This window comes from Solanum stenotomum, chromosome 2 (genome assembly GCF_019186545.1).
Source record: "Solanum stenotomum isolate F172 chromosome 2, ASM1918654v1, whole genome shotgun sequence".
NCBI lineage: Eukaryota > Viridiplantae > Streptophyta > Magnoliopsida > Solanales > Solanaceae > Solanum > Solanum stenotomum.
The window spans coordinates 3,174,085-3,196,108 of NC_064283.1; the positions used below are offsets into that span (position 1 = coordinate 3,174,085).

The following is a 22,024-nucleotide window of genomic DNA, read 5'->3' on the forward strand; positions in this document are numbered from 1 at the left end:
GCAGGGCAGAGTACTTTTTGTTATCACTGGACACTCTTTCTCTCTCAATTTCTTCTAAGTTCCTCACCTCCTTCTTCTTCTATCATTAGTTTTGCTACTCCTGCAATTTCCTCTTGTATTTCTGATTCTAGGGACTTGAATATATCTACTACTTGTAAGTTGAGAGAAAGGGTATTAATATAAGTGTAGTTGGTGTTTCACTGTGTCAATTTGTTGCACCTTACCTATGAGTTATACACCTTTTCTTCAATTTTTGTGCCACTTTTTCTTTTAAAAAAGGTTTGATATATTTTAACTACCGAAAAGGGGTAAAAGTATTCCCATCTATTTTTGGCTCAAGACTACTTCTCAAATTAACAGCCAAAACCTGATAATTTTTTGCAATTTAAAATAATTGCATGGCTATTCTGATTTGTCACATGTAGTAATTAAATCCATTCATTTCTTTAAACTAAAATGTCTGTAATCGTGGACAAAAGGGAGTTATTAGTATGGTAAGCACCTGGTTGTGAATTCGTATCGGCAAGAGAGCAAAAAAAAAGGGGGGGGGGGGGGGGGGGGGGGGGGGGGGGGGGGGGGGGGGGGGGGGGGGGGGGGGGGGGGGGGGGGGGGGGGGGGGGGGGGGTTGAAGAATCTTTTGAACCTTGCAATTTCTATTTATTGCTCTTCTAGTATGAAAAATGAAATGTGGAACATAAAAGATTGGATGTCTTTCGTAAAGAATAATAACATTATAGAGGATTGTGACTTATCCATCTTTTTGAACAATGAAATGTAGAACATAAAAGATTGGATGTCTTCCGTAAAGAAGGATAACATTATAGAGGATTGTGACTTATCCATCTTTTGAACATAGCAAAACATTCTTCAGGTTTATCCGTACAAGATGTGTGTCCGGATCCCTATTAAAGAAAAATAAATAAAATGCAAAGTAAAATACAAATATAAAATAAAACCAATCTTACTAAATTGAGACAAATTAATTATTTTTCATTTTTCATGAAACTTATTTCTACAATTAATTCCATACCTTCAATGTTGCATAAGTCATTTTGTTGGAGTAAGATCTCGTATAACTACAAGGATACGATAATAGAAAAATAATTAAGCATTATCAACTCACATAATGATTAGTTTTAATTAATAATTCATAATTGTAATTAAGGATGTTAAATTTGGAGATTAATTACCCAGCAACTTGATTATTTGTGTTCCATTGACGCCAATCATCGACAATAGAGTAATTTAGAGACTTTATCCATGTTTGTGTGGATTGAAAAAGTTCCATATAATCATGATCACCACTGTTTAAACATAAAAATAGTAATAAAAAAAACCCGTCATTTAATTATTGAAAATACATTAAAAAAAATGCTAATGGCATGAAAAAAGTTCCTCTATATATCTTTGTTGGGGACACACATCTCTTTTAGTAATCTTTTCTTAGTTTTGTAGGACTTGTGAGATTTAGGACCCGTTTGAACACGAAAATTATTTATTTATTTATTTCACAAAAAAATGTTACTTTATTTAAAAATCAGTATTTGGATGGCAATTTCAAATATAAGAAGTTGTATTTGAATCTGGATATACTCAAAACCCTGTTTCCACTTTTATTAGTTATTTCTTTTTCAATTTACTCCCAATTGTTTTTTTTAATGAAAATAACTCATATAAATTATAGGCCAAATTCATCGGTGATTAGTAGTAGAGCCAGTATTTTCAATAAAGGGGTTCAAAATGTGAAAAGATAAACACACGAAGTAGTCGAAGGGGTTCGGCATCTACTATATATACCTAAAAATTATTTTAACCATGTATAAATCATAATTTTCATCAGTCTAAAAATTATGTATTATGGTGATGTATATACCTAAAAATTATTTTAACCATTATAAAAAGATTTGTGAAAAAAAAAATGAAACTAAAAATTAGAAATAAATAAATAAATAAAAGGAACAGACGTAATTTTTTTTATAAAAGATAAAAAGTTAAACAAAAAAAAGAAGGGAAAGTTAAAAAGGGAAACGTGAAAATAATTATAAATTTTTTTAAGAAGAGAGAGAAACAGAATAAAAAAATAATAATAATTAAAAAAAGTGTAGCACGCAAAAAAAAGAAAAAATTGGAATTTTCTTTCTAAAATTAATCCTAAATCCCATAAAATTTTATCTCCTATTTTAAATCTAACTAAAAAAACAATCCTAAAATTACCCAAATACTAAAAACTCATTCCTACATAAATTCTAATTCCTAACAAGTAGATACCTATATATATATATTCTATTCATAATAACGTTAAAGAAAAATACGAATACATGCAAAAAAAAAAGGGAAAAGAAAATAAGGGTGTTTCAAATTAGTAAAGTTTTATTTCTTAACTTTATTCTATTTTGTTTGAGTAAATTTATGTGCTTATACATATTTTTATTAATGGACACACTTACAAAATAAGATAACTTTTAAATAGGTTTAAAATAAATCAAAGAATGAGAGTAGATATTATTATTTTTTTACTTTTTTTTTTTTTTTCAAAGTCCAAAAAATTGATTGAGATACATTACTTTATCGCTTGCTCCATTTTTCAATTTCTTCGTTATTGTTTTCTTCCTTGCTTTAACACCCATCTTTGAGCTATAAGCCTTAGTAGACCTCACCGGAGAACGGTGACAGATAAGCAGATGAATTCGCCGGAGCTGCTGCCAAGCGTAAGAGAGTTTTTTTTTTTTCTCACTTTTAATAATATATGATTTTAAACTTTTAACACATGTTTCTTATTTCCTTTTAAAAAAGATTAAATTAAAAAAATATATATAAAAAAATTAGTTTCGAAGAAAAGGTAAAAACTTGCTGAAGAAGCAACGTTAGAAAAAACAGCGAATTTTGTTCAGAATAACTGCTATTTATAGCGAAATCAGCAGGGATTAAGGTTTTTAATATACCTTTCAACTTTCTTCCCTACAGATCAACAAATCCATGGCGAAACGAAAAGAAGAGAAAATTGATCATTGTGCACAGGTCACAAGTCGTATCCTTCTAAAGGAGATTCAAAAGGAGCTTAGAAAAACTAAAAATTCGAATACTAACATATTGCTCTCTCCACTGTCTTTCCACGCCGTACTGAACATGACGGCTGCCGGAGCAACGGGAGATACATTGAATCAGATGCTTCGATTTCTCGGTGTTCAGGACATTGATGATTTGAATTCGAAATTTTCAAATTTGTCTTCTGTTATGGAGAGAAATAGTAATGGTGGCCCTGCTTTGAGTTTCCTTAATGGAATGTGGGTGGCTCATACACATGAAATCAGAGACTCTTACAAACAATTAGCCAACACTCTCTATGAAATTGATCCTAAAGTTGTTGATTTTGAACGCAAGGTAAGTGCTCTGATTAATCTTTTGAAGTTTTATCTATCATGTAATGTATTTTTTTGATGAATAAACGTTTGGATAGATGGTGCATTGATTAATCTTTTGAAATTTTATCTATCTTGTCATAATTGTAATGTATTGTTTCGATGAATAAATGGTTGGATAGATGGTATTTTTTCCTACCTACTATAAAAAATAGTACATTAGCTCTAGATCTATTGGAATCCTTTACATTTTTCCTGTTAGATGATGAAGGAGTTCCGGCTATGAAGGTAAGGATGGAAATGCCGTTTCAATTATAGCTGCTGAGAGTATTGTGTTGTAGTATGAGTCATCTTATCATAATCTCCCATCTATTATTTTTAATTTAATCTCAGATATGCTCTCTAATGAGTTGTAACATGTGCCTGAATTTATGTGATGAAACTAATTCTGCTTTATAGTTTTTCCCTGGGGATCTTATGAATTGTTTTAACTTTTGTCATTTCCACAACATGAATAGACTTGGTTATTGTATCTTCACTTTGTCCTTTTTATCCCTTTAAACTAGTACAACACAAAAGTTAACAACCATTCAAACAAGCTGAAAATTTAATTTTCTTTGCAATGTTTTTGAAATTTGCTTACAGAAAAGTGAAATTATTTGTATTGGTGGTTTAGTTGAGAAGTAGATCTTGAATTATCATAAACATCATTTCAACAAACTATTAGCTATTTAGAGCATGAATGATCCCTCCTTGATTGGAATAGTAGTCCGTTTACAGTGGAAGATAGAGCCTAAACTTCTTCCCTCTTATGATAGTGCACCTCGAATGTACTTGTGTCCTTCCACCACTATTTCAAGTATCTGGTGTCTTTGCCTACCAAAGTTCAGCTGTAATTTGAACCACGTACTTTCGCATGGTTTTCATACCAATTTGATGTATCCAAAATATATTATATTTCCCATGTCAAATGTTTTACCTTCAAGCTATATTTTGTGTATAATGTTGAACTCCAAAAATAAATTGAGTTCAGTATTAACTTATGAATGGATTTGTGCATAGCAAATAAAAAGAATGAATTCATTATGCTGCAGGAAGAAGTGGTAGAAGAAGTTAACACCTGGGTAGAGTCTGCATCAAGAGGCCTTATCACAAACATTATAAAGCCAAATCACATCAATGATAAAACAAAGGTCATTCTCACAAATGCTCTGTATTTTAAAGGTACATGGAACTTTGATCAAGAACGCACCATTGACAAAGACTTTTACCTTCTCAACGGTGACAAAATCTCAGTTCCCTTCATGACTGGCTGCTACGATTACAAATATGGATCATTTGAAGGCTATCAAGTTGCTAAAATTCCATATCAAACTGGAAAAAAAGACGATAAAAAAGTCTTCTCTATGTTTATTTTCCTTCCAAATGAAAAAGATGGATTACCTAGCTTATTGGAAAAAGTGAATTCTGATCCAAGTTTCTTTACCCAAGGCTTCAGTCTTTCGGCTGAACCACTTGATGCATTCTACATCCCAAAGTTCAAATTCTCGTACAGTGCAATGAAACAAGTTATAAGAACAATGAAGGAGATGGGATTGACTCTTCCTTTTGATAACAATTGCAATGAGTTAACAGGGATCGTGGAACCTCATGGGCCATTCTTTATCAACAGGATAATACAAAAGGCATTTATCGAAGTAAATGAGAAGGGTACTGAGGCAGCAGCTGTTACTGAGGAATCAGATGATGACATGGGATTTTCGATGTATGAGGCACCAAGATTTGTAGCCGATCACCCTTTCTTGTTCATGATAAGGGAAGAGGTTTCAAGATTGGTGCTTTTCACTGGAGCTGTACTAGATCCATCAAATGATCATTCATCAAGTGATTTGGATGATTAGTTTCTTAAATTAGTATTTGCTTAAGAACTTTAAGGGTTTATGTTTAAATTAAAGTGTTATTAGAAAATAACTGATGAAGTGTGACCTTGAGTTGTCCAAAGACTTCATATTTTATCAATAAATTTCGTTATTCATTTTTGTAAAGAATATTTCAACTCTTGTTCAGTAACACTTGCTTCAACTAATAGTTAGAAGGAAATTTTTGTCAACTTTAATTTGAAAAAGTAGTTTCTCCGTCCCAATTTATGTGGCCCAGTTGGTTCATATATGTCAATGCTTTGTACTTGTACTTCAGCGGAACCTGGAATGAGAAATTCAATGCTTCAAAGACAAAGGAGTACCTCGGTTTTTGACTTATAAGCCAAAATTCATAAGTTAGGAATTTAATAGCGACTCTCTTCAAGACTAGTGAAACAGAGCAAGTTGTTAAAGATAATACTGGTTTCAAAGTTTCGCATCTTCCATATCATCAAGGCCATGATAATAAGTGCGACTTTTCCATGTACCTGTTTTTGCGTAATGCTTATAATGGTACTACCTGTTTTAATATAACAAAATCAGTTCAAAATCTAGATTCAGTATTGTTGCGCAGTTACTCGAATTGCTAATCGCCACAATTAAATTGCTTGGTTTGATGTAAACATCGAATGCAAGTAAGACTAGATCTGATGATGAGGAAATATGTTCCAGTTGTGTGTTTATGAATTTTATTAATTACTTTTTAGAGTTAAGAGTGCTAAAAAGTATACCAAATAAGAATTTAACAACTTAAAATCTTAGGTTTTTGTATAAAATTCTCCATATTTATGGTACACAATCTCCTAATTAAAGTAAAACTTGTAAACTTGGGCTACAAGAAACTACCATCATATTTAACGTGCAATATTCATCAAATTACATATTATTCACGTCAAATTCTTGCAAAGCTTTCAACTTTGAAACCATGGATGAAGCAATGATGACGAAAAGAAAAAGAAAAGTCACTCATACATCTTCTTCGCAAGCAAATATCGATATGGAACAGTTTGTCACAAACCAAACGGACGTTTCTTTCAGGCTAACTGAACAAGTTTTCTCCAAAGAAGTTAAAGGTGTTTCGAATCTGGTGTTCTCTCCTCTGTCAATTCAAATAATTCTTGGCTTAATCGCCTCCGGCTCAAACGAACCAACTAAGGACCAGCTACTCTGTTTTCTCAAGTCCAAATCCATTGATGAACTTAATTCTCTGTATTCTCATATTGTCAACAACGTTTTTGCTGATGGAAGCCCCAATGGTGGTCCGATTTTGTCCGTTGCTAATGGTGCTTGGATCGACCGATCAACGCCTTTTAAGCCTTCTTTTAAGGAGATTGTGAAGAAGGTTTACAAGGCTACTTCAAAATCTGTTGATTTTCAGAACAAGGTTAGTCCTTCAGCTTGTTTGGATTGTTGCTACCCGTTGTTTCATAATATATTGTTTTATCCTGTGTTGTATTGTTTGTTGTGAATAGTGGCAGAAAAAAATCAACTTGACTGTATCCATTATATAATGGAGTGAGAAAAACATTAGGTAATTTCGTCAATCTAGCCAAGCTTTGGTGGACAGAGTTAGGGAGGTAGCCATGACTTGTTGGAATAGTCGAGGAGCGTGTAAGCCAGCCTGACCATGTATTCCATTGAATGTCAATTAATTTTAGATATTTGTAGATTGATATTGTTGTTGTTGTGGCCGGTGCTATGGACTTGAATTAAACATAATTAATACTGATAATTCATATAGTCAATATCAATTAATATTTAGATTATACTGTTGTTAATCCATCAATCTGACTATGAAGTTGTCCTTTTTGTTGAATCTTTGTTATAAGATTTTTGAGTGTATCTATATATGTACTAATTCTTGTCGTACTCTGTTTGTCTTCACCTCAAAGCCTGCTAAGGTTGTCAATAAAGTCAATCGATGGGCTAAAAAGAATACAAATGGACTCATCGAAGAGATCCTTCCTCATGGCGCAGTAGACAATATGACAAGGCTCATCTTGGCCAATGCACTCTATTTTAAAGGAGTATGGGATGAGAAGTTCAATGCTTCTAAAACGAAAGACCATAAATTCCATCTCGTCAATGGAAAGTCTATTCGAGCACCCTTCATGACTAGCTGGAAGAAGCAATACATTAGAGTCTTCAAGGGCTTTAAAGTGTTGTTGCTTCCCTATAAAAGGGGCATAGACACACATCAGAAGTTAAGCATGTATTTTATTCTCCCTGATGCACATGACGGATTACCAGATTTACTTGACAAAATCACTTCAAAACCTGGATTCTTAGATCACCACATTCCGTCTAGAAAAGTCAGTGTGGGCAAGTTTCTTATCCCTAAGTTCAAAATATCTTTTGGATTTGAAGCTTCTAAGGTTCTAAAGGGACTCGGCCTCACATTACCTTTTATTGATGGTCTCACTGAGATGGTGGACGCGGATGAGCCTCTGGCAGTTTCACAAGTTTTTCACAAGTCGTTTATTGAAGTAAACGAGGAAGGTACAGAAGCTGCAGCTGTTACTGCTATGACGATGCTGGCCGGTTGCTCAATGATGATGGTTAAAGAGGAGATAGACTTTGTTGCTGATCATCCATTCTTGTTCCTGGTGAAAGATGAGACTACCGGTGCTGTTCTGTTCATGGGGACTCTGTTGAATCCTCTTGCTGTTTAGCATGCTGCTTCACTACTTCCATTCGTCAATTCTAGTTAGTTACATTGATGTTACATTTATTTTAGTATGAATATCATATTATCTTAACTACAGCAGTTGTGTACGTCTTAGTTTGTCACTTGTTATAGTATTCGATTGGCATATGAGTATTGGTCATATAATTTTACTCGTCGATTTTTTGTTTTTTAAGAAAATAAAATTACAAAGAGGAAAGGAATGAGTGATGCTACCGATATGGAATTATATGACATGAGCTTTAACAATTCATGTTATACCAGATAGACCATAAATAAAAAAGAAGAAAAAGTATCTGCTTAATTTTCAAGCTACATGCTTATCCAATCAATAAATAACAATATCTTGACTCTACTTAGCTTGTTGAAAGTGAGTGTTACGTGTATGAACGCAATCTTCTGAGAATCAAGCTTAATGATCAGTCATTTTCTTTATTTGCCATTTCTCGATTCTATGTAATTGATTCAAATACAAAATTCCACATGTTAAGTAATAGTACTAGTTATTTTAGTGTATAAATTCTTCCAAAGCTTTTTTCACCTTTGATATCGTGTGTGGTGCCATATACCCGTCATGGGACTGACTCACTCTCGCTCTCGTCACTCTCATTCTTACTCGTCTAGTTCTTTCGATGATCAACATATTGATATGGAAATGAGTGAATTGATCACCACCCAAACGGATGTTTCTTTCATTCTCGCAAAGCATGTCTTTTCTAAAGAGATTAAAGGCGATACCAACCTCGTGTTCTCTCCTCTCTCAATTCAAATAGTACTAGCACTGATAGCTGCAGGATCAAAGGGGCCAACTAAGGATCAACTTCTCTGTTTCCTCAAGTCCAAATCCATCAATGAACTCAATTCTCTGTATTCTCATATTGTCAATATTGTCTTTGTTGATGGCAGCCCAAATGGAGGTCCACGTTTGTCCGTTGCTAATGGTGTTTGGATCGATCAAACACTGCCTTTTAAGCCTTCTTTTAAAAAGGTTGTGGATAACATTTACAAGGCTGCTTCAAATTCTGTTGATTTTCAAAACAAGGTAGGCCTTATTGTAATTTGTTTCATTGAAATTCCTCTTTGTTAACTAAAGCATAATGTTAATTCTGTCGTAAAATCTGTTTGTTTTACTAATTGATTTAGGCTACTGAGGTTGCCAATCAAGTCAATCAATGGGCTAAAATGAAGACAAATGATCTCATCAAAGAGATACTTCCTCATGACACAGTAAACAATATGACAAGGCTCATCTTTGCAAACGCGCTATATTTTAAAGGTGCGTGGAACGACAAATTCAATGCTTCAGAAACAAAAGACTATGAATTCCATCTCCTCAGAGGAGGGTCTATTAAAGCACCTTTCATGACCAGCAATAAGAAGCAGTATGCAGTAGCCTTTGATGGCTTTAAAGTATTGGTACTTCATTACAAACAAGGTAGAGATACTACACGTCGTTTCTGCATGTATCTAATTTTGCCAGATGCTCGTGATGGATTACCAGCTTTAATAGACAAAATCAGTTCAGAACCAGGATTTTTAAACCACCATGTTCCGTTTGAAAAGGCTAAAATGCGCAAGTTACTTATCCCTAAATTCAAAACAACTTTTGGTTTTGAAGCTTCTAAGGTTCTAAAGGGACTTGGTGTCACTTCGCCTTTCTCTAGTGGTGGCCTCACTGAGATGGTGGATTCCGCGTTAGGTGGCAGGTTGTTTGTTTCACAGATTTTTCACAAGTCGTTCATTGAGGTAAATGAAGAAGGAACCGAAGCTGCAGCTGTTACAGCTAGTGTGGTAATGACTAAGTCCTTGATAATTGAGAAGGAAATCGACTTTGTTGCTGACCATCCATTCCTGTTCCTTATAAGAGACGACGCTACTGGTGTTGTGTTGTTCATAGGGAGCGTGCTGAATCCTCTAGCTGGTTAATTAGACCATATTGCATGATTATATAAAACTTTGTAAAGGACAGTTTACGGTTTCCTCACTTGTGTTTCTGTTTGATGAGAGATGCTATGTATCTAAATAAACAGTATTACTTAATGATAATCTATATGTCTAATGCATATTAAAAATTATCCTTAAAGTAACATGTCATTTTCTCTTTCTTGTACTCGTTCTTCTTTAGATATTATATACCTTAACATCCACCTGGACCTTGAAGCTGATTTGATCAAAACAACTTAATAACTAAAATGAAAAATAACACGAAAGTCTGTTGACTAGAGGAGTTGATTTTTCATATGGTCACTTAACCGATAATTATTATCTCAGATAATCACTTTCTTGGTTGAAAAAAAATTGGAATATGTGATTTCCTGAGATAATAATTGTTATTTGAGTGACTCAAATCCTTAAATAGAGATGCAAAATGTCACCATTATGTGCTTCGGAAACAACAGGTTGATAACTCTGAAGTCAACCCCTGGTGGGACATGCTCTACTTTCCTTCTCCGTGCTATTTTGGTGTTGTTTCCATCTAACAGCTTCTGTTGGTCCCAATCAATCAACATTGACCATATAATAATTGATTTTTGTTGTGGAAAGTCAGTGCTACTCGTTCCTTCCATTGATTACTTCCTGTGTACTGAATCAATTCCTGTATAGTATATAAATTCTTGCAAAGCTTTCAGCCTTGTGATCATTCATTCTACTCACTAAGCCTCCTTCTTCTTCTACTTGTTCGTGTGCAAATATGGATCTTCACGAGTCAATCTCCAGCCAGACGGATATTTCTTTCATGCTTGCTAAGCATGTTTTCTCCAACGCAGTTAAAGGCCATACCAACCTGGTGCTTTCTCCTCTCTCAATTCAAATAGTTCTTGGCCTTATTGCTGCTGGTTCTAATGGACCTACTCAGGATCAGCTACTCTCTTTCCTCAAGTCCAAATCCATTGATGAGCTCAACTCTCTTTATTCACATATTGTCAGTGTTGTCTTTGCTGATGGTAGCCCCAATGGAGGTCCGCGATTGTCCATTGCTAATGGCATTTGGATCGACCAAAGGCTGCCTTTAAAGCCTTCTTTCAAGCAGGTCGTGGATAATGTTTACAAGGCGGCTTCAGAGTATGTTGATTTTCAAAATAAGGTTAGGCCTTATTCTTTCATTCAAATATTAATCTCTCCGCTTCAATTTGTTTGTCTTACTTTTTAAGCCTCTAAACGAAGGGAGCCTTAGCGTGGCTGGTAAAGTTGTTATCGTGTGACCAGAGGAGGTCATCAGATCAATCTGTGAAAACAGTTTCTTGCAGAAATGCAAGATACAACTGTGTGAAATAGACTCTTATGGTCTAGCCTTTCACTGTACCACGCGCATCAGGGGAGCTTAGTGCACCGATTTCCCTTTTATAAGCCTCCAAACGTTGTTATGTGAATTTGAGTACAAATGACTGCAATTACTAATATGAAATGTCTAATTCTGTCATTCCATGTTTGTCTTGCCAATTTGATTAAGGCTGCTGAGGTTGCCGATCAAGTCAATCAGTGGACTAAAATGAAGACAAATGGTCTCATCGAACAGATTCTTGATCGTGATGCAGTGGACAACATGACAAGGCTGATCTTGGCCAATGCACTATATTTCAAAGGTGAATGGAATGAGAAGTTCGATGCTTCAGAAACAAAAGACCACGAGTTCCATCTCCTCGATGGATTGCCTATTCGAGTACCCTTCATGACTAGCAAGAAGAAGCAGTACATAGCAGCATTTAATGGCTTTAAAGTATTGAGGCTTCCTTATAAACAGGGAACAGATACGCGTTGCTTCTCAATGTACTTCATTCTTCCAGATGCACATGATGGATTACCAGCTTTATTTGACAAAATCAGTACAGAACCTGGATTCTTAAATCACCGCGTTCCGTTAAGAAAAGTTAGTGTGGGCAAGTTTCTTATCCCTAAATTCAAAATAACTTTCGAGTTTGAAGCTTCCGACATTCTAAAGGGACTTGGCCTAACGTTACCTTTCTGCGGTGGTGGTCTCACTGAGATGGTTGATTCCACTTTACCTGAGAATCTATCTGTTTCAAAAGTTTTTCACAAGTCTTTCATTGAGGTAAATGAGGAAGGCACCGAAGCTGCAGCTGTTACCGCTAGTGTAGTAATGACTACGTCTTTTATAATTGAGAAAGAAATCGACTTTGTTGCTGACCATCCATTCCTGTTCCTTATAAGAGACAACACTACTGGTGTTGTGTTGTTCATAGGGAGCGTGCTGAATCCTCTAACTGGTTAATTAGACCATATTGCATGATTATATAAAACTTTGTAAAGGAAAGTTTACAGTTTCCTCACTTGTGTTTCTGTTTGATGAGAGATGCTATGTATCTAAATAACCAGTTTCCTGGTTTGTGTATTATTTTGATGAGATCTTGTACTGTCTTTGGCACCTTATATAATTGACTCTTCTATGCTTAATATGTGCGTGTGTATTTCGATATGATATAGAGTTTAAGCAAAAACTTAAAAGAGTTTACTCTAGATTTGATTCTCATTTATGTCATTTACTTGGCTTTTCCTACATAATATTTTCATTTACTTTTAAATTGTGAAGGTAATGATCAATAAGCAATTGTTTGATGGAGCTTTCATAATTGTTTAGGTCACTGTATTACTTAATTAGTATAACTTATATGTCAACCCCTGGTGCGACATGCTCTACTTTCCTTCTCCGTGTTATTTTGGTGTTGTTTCCATCTAACAGCAGCTTCTGTTGGTCCCAATCAATCAACATTGTTGACCATATAATAATTGAGTTTTGTTGTGGAAAGTCAGTGCTACGTGTTCCTTCCATTGATTACTTCCTGTGTACTGAATCAATTCAAATGCAAAACCCCACCTGTTAAGTAACAGTATAGTATATAAATTCTTGCAAAGCTTTCAACTTTGTGATCATTCATTCTACTCACTAAGCCTCCTTCTTCCTCTTCATCTTGTTCGTGTGCAAATATAGATCTTCACGAGTCAATCACCAGCCAGACGGATATTTCTTTCATGCTTGCTAAGCATGTTTTCTCCAACGCAGTTAAAGGCGATACAAACCTGATGCTTTCTCCTCTCTCAATTCAAATAGTTCTTGGCCTTATTGCTGCTGGTTCTAATGGACCTACTCAGGATCAGCTTCTCTGTTTCCTCAAGTCCAGATCCATCGATGAGCTCAACTCTCTTTATTCACATATTGCCAGTGTCGTCTTTTCTGATGGCAGCCCCAATGGAGGTCCGCAATTGTCTGTTGCTAATAGTATTTGGATCGACCAAAGGCTGCCTTTAAAGCCTTCTTTCAAGCAGGTTGTGGATAATGTTTACAAGGCTGCTTCAGAGTATGTTGATTTTCAAAACAAGGTTAGGCCTTTATTAATTTCATTTCATTCAAATATTACTCTCTTCGCTTCAATTTGTTTGTCTTACTTTTTAAGCATCCAAACGAAGGGAGCCTTGGTGTGGCTGGTAAAGTTGTTGTCATGTGACCAGGAGGTCATCGGATTAAGCTGTGAAAATGCAAGATACAACTGCGTGAAATAGACTTTTATGGTCTAGCCTTTCACTGTACCACGCGCATCAGGGGGAGTTTAGTGCACCGATTTCCTTTTTATAAGCCTCCAAACGTTGTTATGTGATATGAATACAAATGACTGCAATTACTAATATGAAATATCTAATTCTATCATTCCATGTTTGTCTTGCCAATTTGATTAAGGCTGCTGAAGTTGTCAATCAAGTCAACCAGTGGACTAAAATGAAGACAAATGGTCTCATCGAAGAGATTCTTGATCGTGATGCAGTGGACAACATGACAAGGCTGATCTTGGCCAATGCACTATATTTCAAAGGTGAATGGAATGAGAAGTTCGATGCTTCAGAAACAAAAGACCACGAGTTCCATCTCCTCGATGGACTGCCTATTCGAGCACCCTTCATGACTAGCAAGAAGAAGCAGTACATAGCAGTATTTAATGGCTTTAAAGTGTTGAGGCTTCCTTATAAACAGGGCACAGATACGCGTTGCTTCTCAATGTACTTCATTCTCCCAGATGCACATGATGGATTACCAGCTTTATTTGACAAAATCAGTACAGAACCTGGATTCTTAACTCACCACGTTCCGTTAAGAAAAGTTAGTGTGGGCAATTTTCTTATCCCTAAATTCAAAATAACTTTCGAGTTTGAAGCTTCCGACATTCTAAAGGGACTTGGCCTCACGTTACCTTTCTGCGGTGGTGGTCTCACTGAGATGGTTGATTCTACTTTACCTGAGAATCTATCTGTTTCAAAAGTTTTTCACAAGTCCTTCATTGAGGTAAATGAGGAAGGCACCGAAGCTGCAGCTGTTACGGTTACTCTAATAATGCCATTGTCCTTGTTTATTGAGAAGGAAATCGACTTTGTTGCTGATCATCCATTCCTGTTCCTTATAAAAGATGAATCTACTGGTGTCGTATTGTTCCTTGGGAGTGTAATGAATCCTCTAGATGGTTAGCCTACTCAAGCAACGAATAAGAGTGAAGTGGTGACAACACCCCAAACTTGGCGTCCCAGTGCCTAGTACTAATTAAAACACCCCTAGGATTGACTAACGTAATAATTCATGTCAAGTTTGTTTTAAGTTTGAGTTTCGAGAGAACGAATTAAGGCAGCGTGAATTGTCAATCTTTCATAGAGATTTCATTTGTGCTTAATTTGTTTGTTCATTTTGATATGATTCAAAGTTTGAAAGTAATAAAAAGTTTTTTATATATACTATGTTTATGAAGTTAAAGTTTTATTTAAGCATACAATTTGGATTTTAAAATTTTAGTCTTGTGATCTTAAATATGTCACGTGGAAAGTTGAAGTTAAAGTGCTGCAAAAAAAGAAAATAATCATTCTTTTATAAATAAACTAAAAAAGAAAGTAGATCTTTTTTTTTTAAACGGACGAAGAGGTAACTAAAATTGGGAAATTAAGTAAAGGCGTCGGTTAAAAGCGTAGCTTAAGTATTACTCCACTTTTCATGCATCCAATTATAATCACAAAACACGGTATTAATTAGCACAAACGCTAATCAACTCCTACATAACTAAAATCAAGTAATTAGAGGCGTTTAATTATCAATCCTGCGTATGTTAAAAGCAAATAATTAACCCATACCTTAAATTTAATTAATTACAGCAGAAAAATAAACAGTAGCGTAAGTATTACGAGCACGTTATTAACACAACGCTAACCAACTCCTTTATAAAGAGTCGTCTCTCTCAACTTCAATTTCATTCATCACACAAAAAAAGTTATGGATTTCAGTTCTCAATTCAACTTTATGCATCGCCGCGCATTGCTTCAAAAGCAGAGCCACGTTTCTTCCATGCTCGCAAAGCATTTATTCTTCAACAACTATGGAAAACCCGATTACGATCCGTCTAAAAATGCAAATATGGTGTTTTCTCCACTCTCAATTCAAATGGTTCTCGGCCTTATTGCTTCTGGATCCAGTGGTGCTACATTGGATCAATTGTTGAGTTTTCTCAAATTTAACTCTGTTGAAGAACTTAACTCTGTTTATGCTCGGGTTATTGCTGATGTTTTAGCCGACGGAAGCCCTGTGGGAGGTCCTCGTTTGTCCGTTGCTAATGGAGCTTGGATTGATCAAACTCTCTCGTTTAAGCATTCTTTCAAACAGGTGATGGACAATGTTTATAAGGCTGCTGCAGCTTCTGTTGATATTCGGTACAAGGTAATTCGTCTTAATCCTTCACTCATTAGAAAAATTAATTGCATACACGTAATATTTGATATTATCTGATACTTCTCTCCATACCAAATTTATGAGGCATCTTTCGAATTTTGAAAAATCAAACAAGATTTATAGTACGTTTTAGTTTTTACATAGTCTTTGAATATGTGATTTTATGTCAAAATTGAAAAGTTTTGACTCTCGATGAGTATTAGCACATTAGAAATGTTGGATATTACGTGATAATACTCCCCTTGGCACCTTTTGTAACAAGTTTTCCTTTACCTCGATTTTTTAACATACCTTGTAAAATGTTTTGAATTGTTAGTTATTGTGATTTAACGTAGTTCTTACGTATATAGTCGGTAATATATTTGTAAAGTTTATGTCAAAAGAATTAATAATTTCATGTCCAAATTCAATTAAAATTGAAAAGTTTGACTCTCGAAGTAGAAAGTGGGCCACATAATAAAATATTATGAGCATGATGGTTTACAGAATATGAACAAATGAACCTAATGTGCATATAGGAGATCTTGTTTATTTCTCTTAATTTCAGTTATATTCTGTTAATAGGCTGCTAATTTTATGTTCTCTGTTTGTTATTAAGGCTGATGAGGTTGCTGCTGAAGTCAATAAGTGGGCTGCAGAGAAAACAAATGGTCTCATCAAACAGATTCTTCCTCCTGGTGTAGTCACTGGCGGGACTCAGCTGATCTTGGCGAATGCACTATATTTCAAAGGAGCCTGGAATGAGAAATTTGATGCTTCAGATACAAAAGACCACGAGTTCCATCTCCTCAATGGAGGATCTGTTCAAGCACCCCTAATGACCAGCCGAAAATGGCAATATGTGAAGGTGTTTAATGGTTTCAAAGTGTTAAAACTTCCTTATAAGCAGGGTGAGGACAAGCGATTTATCAGCATGTATATGTTTCTCCCAGATGCACATGATGGATTACCAGCTTTACTGGAGAAAATTAGTTCAGAACCTGGATGTTTAGATCAACATATTCCGTTAACAAAAGTTAGAGTGCGCAAGTTTCTTATCCCTAAGTTCAATATATCTTTTGGACTTGAAGCTTCTAATGTTCTAAAGGGACTCGGCCTCACATTACCTTTTACTGCCGGTCTCACTGAGATGGTGGGCGAGAATTTGCCTCTGGTAGTTACACATGTTTTTCACAAGTCGTTTATTGAAGTGAACGAGGAAGGTACAGAAGCTGCAGCTGTTACTGTAGCTATGAATACGTTTGGGTGCTCATTGACGATGGTTAAAGAGGAGGAGATAGACTTTGTTGCTGATCATCCCTTCTTGTTCCTTGTGAAAGATGAGACTGCTGGTGCTGTTTTGTTCATGGGGACTCTGTTGAATCCTCTTGTTGTTTAGCATGTTGCTTCACTACTTCCATTCATCAATTTTAGTTAGTTACTTTGATGTTACCTTTATTTTAGTATGAATTTCATATTGTCTCAACTACATAAGCTGTCCCTCAGTTTGTTTGTATTCAAGTTTGTTCTTCATTTTTCTCTTTGGTTGTCATTTGTTATAACTTATAAGTAGTATTTGATTGACTCCCCTGAGTCCTGACCAAGATGGTCAAGCTTGTAAGTCCGATCAAGTTGGACTCACAAGCTTCTAAGCTAGCAAACTTTGAAAATGGAAGTGTACGTGACAACTGACATTTTAGCGTAATTAAAAAGACAAATTTATATTGTCCTCGGTCCAAAAACATAATACATGTCATGTTTAGTTTTGAGACGAAACTAATGAATAATTCGCATGTATAGTATGCAAGTCAATCCTGCAAAAGAATATAAATTAATTAAAAACTAAGGGTTAGCTTACACTTTAACCCCACAAGCTTTACTTAGGAGTTCGGAGTGAGGTTAATGTTTTTTTAACAAAAATATGAAGGCAGATACAAAGAAAATACTGAATGGTATATAATTATTTTCTTCCGGTTAAATACTAACAATTAGCCTATTTACGAATATGAATGATAGTGAGATGGTTGAAAATTCTCATCCTGAATCATACCAAAATGAAAAAGGAACAAATAGTCTAGACTCTAATGATTTCCCTACCTTCATAAAGTCATAGGAGATTGTATATTATTATGATGTCAAAATACTAATCTAATCCACATACCAAATTATCGCTTTAAAAATATAATAACTTAAAGGGAAAAGGGTCTGATATACCCCTTAACTTTGTCATTTAGAGCTGATATACCCCTCGTTATGAAAGTGGCTCATATATACCCCTACTTATATACAAATGGCTCACATATACCCTTTTCCTCTAACGGAAATGAAAAAAATTAATTTCAGGTTAAATTTTTATTATTTTTTAAAAAAAATATAATCCCATATGAGTATATTTAATCCTCCTCAAACATATATATTTTTTTAATTTTTTTTTTTGGTTTCAATGACTAATTTAGATTTATTATTTTGATGGTCAAATTTATTTATGTTTCACTAATATTCTTATAAAACTTATTATAGACCAAATTGTTTTCTTCAAATACAAAAATTAAATTACAATATAGACCAAAAAAATAAAATTTTAAATTATAATATGGCCACAAAAAAATAGTTTTAAATTTTTTTCTTTACACTAAGGAATGAAAGAAAAAAATAAAATAAGAATAAGAAACTCAAATAATTATAATAAAAGAAGTCAAAAAATAATTTATGTATAAAAAAGATTACAATATACCTTGAACTTTGCGAGAAGAATCATATATACCCCTAAATAATTTTTAAGAAAATTAAAAGTCAAAAATATAAATTTAAAACTAACTTTTTCACTTCCGTTAAATAAAAGGTATATGTGAGCTCATTTTGTAACTGTAGGGGTATATGTGAGCCGTTTGTATAACGGTAAGGGTATATATAAGCCACTTTCATAACGAGGGGCATATCAGCTCTAAATGACAAAGTTGAGGGGTATATCAGGCCCTTTTCCCTAACTTAAATAATAACACACTAAAATCAACAATATGCATAAATCCATCAACTAGCCCGAACACCACTATTATAATAATCAAACTCAAATGCTTCGACAAACTAATTTAAACGAAGATAACATTATTCCATTCTATAAACAATTTTCTTTTGTCCTTTTGATAACGTGGTACAAATTCCATACTTCTATGCTAAGTATTGACTTTTAATACTATTTCAATCTTCAAAACGTGTATCTACTGTACCATTTCTTTTTTGTTGACTCTTTAAATTCTTCACACACAAACTCAAAAATCTCCATAGCAATGGACCTTCAAGAATCAATCAGCAACCAAACAGGCGTATCCTTAACACTAGCCAAGCATGTTTTCTCCACTGAGGTTAAAGGGGACACCAACATGGTCTTCTCCCCTTTGTCGATCCATGTAGTGTTGGGTCTCATAGCAGCGGGTTCAAATGGCCCGACCCGTGACCAATTGCTCAGTTTCCTCAAATCGAAGTCTACTGATGAACTCAACTCTCTTTCTTCTCAGATTGTTGATGTTGTCTTTGCTGATGGAAGCCCTAGTGGTGGGCCTCGCCTTTCGGTTGCTAATAGCGTCTGGGTTGAACAGACTTTGCCTCTTAAGCATTCTTTCAAACAGATTGTGGACAATGTTTATAAGGCTACTTCTTCTTCTGTTGATTTTCAGAAAAAGGTTAGATTTTTAACACCCCATTTGTATTTAGTTATTTTGTTTCAAACATAATTGATTCATTCAGTTAAGAAATGCTTGATGGGATAACTGTTATATGAGGAGATCTGTTGAATTTGGAGTTGTTTATGGGGAAATTTTGATGCTATTCAGCTCCAAGTACTACCTCCGTTTTAATTTGTTTGTCTGTTTTAACTTGATACGGAGTTTAAGAAGTAGTAACAAATGGTGGAAACTAAACTAGTAAACAAGGGAAATAAAATAACAAAAACTCCTAAAATGGTGGAAACAAAAAATACAACCTATGCAATAAAACAAGTACTAACAAATGGCTAAGAAAGGAGCTTTTTGGAAGCTGTATGGTGAGAGCGTCAGCCAACTGGTCGGAACTAGGAAGTTGTTTTCTTGATGACCAACAAACTGAAGTAAGGCCAAGAAAAATAACATAACCTGTGCTGGAATTTCGATCAGTGAGTTTGCCAGCCCAGTCAGGATCAGAAAACACAGAGAGATTTAGACTGGTGCTTGGAGCAATTCGAAGGCCATAGTTAGCAGTGCTTTAGAGATATGAAATGAGGTGTTTAACAGTCTTCCAGTGTGTATCAGATGGAGCATGCATAAATTGAGACAATTTGTTCACCGAGTAAGAAACATCAGGCCTAGTAAAAGACAAGTATTGCAACTTTCCACTTACTTTCCTGTATTCGGTAGCATCAGGAGATGCAGGATCAACCGAAGTGGTCCTGTTTCTTTGTTTGTTACATAAGAAATTCAGTGTGCTTAATGTCTATGCTTGAGGGATTGTCATTTCTACTTTTAGCTAAGATAAAGACTTTTAGTGCACTTCATCTTTTTGACATTGGAAATTTAGCGGCTTCAGCTTTTATCTTTATCTGTACCTTTTCCTTTTAGCTGGAGACTGAACTATGAACAGATAGGGTATGCATTTACATTACTGATAAACAGCAGGCCAGTAAATGGTGTCTCATACATCTTCACTATGCTTACAATTCACTTTAATCTCAAATACTGATGTATTGCTACCTTCTTTGGAGATCGAAGTAGTTCTACATTCATTGCTTAAAAAACTGGCTATACTCTTCAAACATTTCTGTTTCTCTGCAGCCTTAGCATGGATAGTTTTACTGACCTATATAAACATTAGTCACCCAGCAGTTGGAGCTGGACTCAGATTAAAAGGATAGCATTGAAGTAAATAAAAACTAAAAAGAATTCTTTTGAATAAATTTTTATCACAAAATTTTGGATGACTTGTAGGCTGTTGAGGTTGCCAGTCAAGTGAATCAATGGGCTGAAAAGGAAACAAGTGGGCTTATCAAAGAAATACTTCCAGCTGACTCAGTTGACAGTTCAACAAGACTTGTGTTTGCAAATGCATTGTACTTTAAAGGAGCCTGGGATGAGAAATTCGATGCATCAGTGACCAAGGAAAGTGAGTTCCACCTTCTCAATGGAACATCTATTCAAGTGCCCTTCATGACTAGCAAGAAGAAGCAGTATGTAAAAGCTTTTGATGGTTTCAAGGTGTTGAGCCTTCCGTATAAACAAGGTGAGGATAGGCGTCATTTCTCCATGTACTTCTTTCTGCCTGATGCCAATGATGGATTGCCAGCTTTGGTAGACAAGGTCAGTTCTGAATCCCAATTCTTGGAGCGACACCTTCCATATCAAAAGGTTGGAGTTGGTGAATTCCGTATCCCCAAATTTAAAATATCGTTTGGATTTGAAGCTTCTAATGTTCTGAAAGGGCTTGGCCTAGTATTGCCTTTCTCTGGTGATGGCCTCACTGAGATGGTAGACTCCCCTGTTGGCAGTAACCTTTATGTTTCTAGCATCTTTCACAAGTCCTTTATTGAGGTAAATGAAGAGGGAACAGAAGCTGCAGCTGCAACTGCTGGTGTTGTTAAACTAAGAGGATTGCTGGTCGAAGAGAAAGTAGACTTCATTGCTGATCATCCATATCTCTTCCTGATTAGAGAAGATGCAACAGGCGTGGTACTGTTTGTTGGTAGTGTGCTTAATCCTCTTGCAGAGTAAGTCGTATTCCACTATATGAAGGTTGATATATGTTGTTTGTATCTTCTTTGTATCCCTCGGACTACTTTAGTACCCAGAGTTAGCTCAAACCACCTCCCTGTCCTTCTATCTTACCAATACTGTGAGTAAAATTTGCCAACTGCTCTTTGTACGTTTGAAGTTCAGGGTGACTTGTAATGCCCTACAGTGTACTATGAAATAATTGACATCAAAGGTCTGTAATACTTCAATTTAGATGTATAATATTTATTTCAAAATGGCCTCATCTAAAGCAAGTTATAAATTTGTTACTAGCACACACCATCTAAATTTGAAAAAAATGGTCTAAACCCCACCCCCCCCAACCTATACCCAAAATCTCAACTACACACTTCAAATTCACGGGTGTCCTATTACCTCCCTGAACTTCATATTTCTCTATTTTCTACACACTTAAACGCTACAGGAGGTGTTCTCACCTCCTTTAGGCGCGTTAGAAGGTGAATTTTGACGAAAATTTCTTCTTTCTCCAACAGTCATCTTCCCCACCCTTCAATAAACCATTGTTTCTTTTTCCCCACCATTAACCCTTGTTTCTTTTAGAAAAAATTCACGATTTTCTCTCAAAAATAAGTAGGGTTTAGTTATGTATG

The 22,024-nt window shown here is 35.2% G+C and overlaps 7 protein-coding genes across 7 annotated transcripts; all 7 read left to right on the forward strand.

Annotated features, from left to right (window-relative positions):
* The first annotated feature begins 2,941 nt into the window (after positions 1–2,941).
* On the forward strand, positions 2,942–5,370 carry LOC125855489 (serpin-ZX-like). The gene is made up of 2 exons (XM_049535212.1): positions 2,942–3,381; positions 4,454–5,370. The coding sequence occupies exons 1-2, from the start codon at positions 2,977–2,979 to the stop codon at positions 5,258–5,260; spliced, it is 1,212 nt and encodes a 403-aa protein (XP_049391169.1). The 5' UTR covers positions 2,942–2,976; the 3' UTR covers positions 5,261–5,370.
* An 833-nt stretch (positions 5,371–6,203) lies between these two features.
* On the forward strand, positions 6,204–8,077 carry LOC125854707 (serpin-ZX-like). The gene is made up of 2 exons (XM_049534290.1): positions 6,204–6,662; positions 7,171–8,077. The coding sequence occupies exons 1-2, from the start codon at positions 6,204–6,206 to the stop codon at positions 7,948–7,950; spliced, it is 1,239 nt and encodes a 412-aa protein (XP_049390247.1). The 3' UTR covers positions 7,951–8,077.
* A 418-nt stretch (positions 8,078–8,495) lies between these two features.
* On the forward strand, positions 8,496–10,037 carry LOC125855152 (serpin-ZX-like). Its single transcript, XM_049534833.1, has 2 exons — positions 8,496–9,006; positions 9,108–10,037. Exons 1-2 carry the CDS (start codon positions 8,539–8,541, stop codon positions 9,888–9,890), a joined length of 1,251 nt encoding a protein of 416 aa, XP_049390790.1. The 5' UTR covers positions 8,496–8,538; the 3' UTR covers positions 9,891–10,037.
* Positions 10,038–10,629: 592 nt separating this feature from the next.
* Positions 10,630–12,377, forward strand: LOC125855153 (serpin-ZX-like). Its single transcript, XM_049534834.1, has 2 exons — positions 10,630–11,049; positions 11,416–12,377. The coding sequence occupies exons 1-2, from the start codon at positions 10,657–10,659 to the stop codon at positions 12,193–12,195; spliced, it is 1,173 nt and encodes a 390-aa protein (XP_049390791.1). The 5' UTR covers positions 10,630–10,656; the 3' UTR covers positions 12,196–12,377.
* Positions 12,378–12,664: 287 nt separating this feature from the next.
* LOC125855154 (serpin-ZX-like) lies at positions 12,665–14,694 on the forward strand. Its single transcript, XM_049534835.1, has 2 exons — positions 12,665–13,301; positions 13,657–14,694. The coding sequence occupies exons 1-2, from the start codon at positions 12,954–12,956 to the stop codon at positions 14,434–14,436; spliced, it is 1,128 nt and encodes a 375-aa protein (XP_049390792.1). The 5' UTR covers positions 12,665–12,953; the 3' UTR covers positions 14,437–14,694.
* Positions 14,695–14,888: 194 nt separating this feature from the next.
* LOC125855385 (serpin-ZX-like) lies at positions 14,889–17,196 on the forward strand. The gene is made up of 2 exons (XM_049535105.1): positions 14,889–15,666; positions 16,277–17,196. The coding sequence occupies exons 1-2, from the start codon at positions 15,226–15,228 to the stop codon at positions 17,054–17,056; spliced, it is 1,221 nt and encodes a 406-aa protein (XP_049391062.1). The 5' UTR covers positions 14,889–15,225; the 3' UTR covers positions 17,057–17,196.
* Positions 17,197–18,825: 1,629 nt separating this feature from the next.
* Positions 18,826–21,649, forward strand: LOC125855307 (serpin-ZX-like). Its single transcript, XM_049535021.1, has 2 exons — positions 18,826–19,337; positions 20,613–21,649. The coding sequence occupies exons 1-2, from the start codon at positions 18,945–18,947 to the stop codon at positions 21,390–21,392; spliced, it is 1,173 nt and encodes a 390-aa protein (XP_049390978.1). The 5' UTR covers positions 18,826–18,944; the 3' UTR covers positions 21,393–21,649.
* Positions 21,650–22,024: the final 375 nt, after the last annotated feature.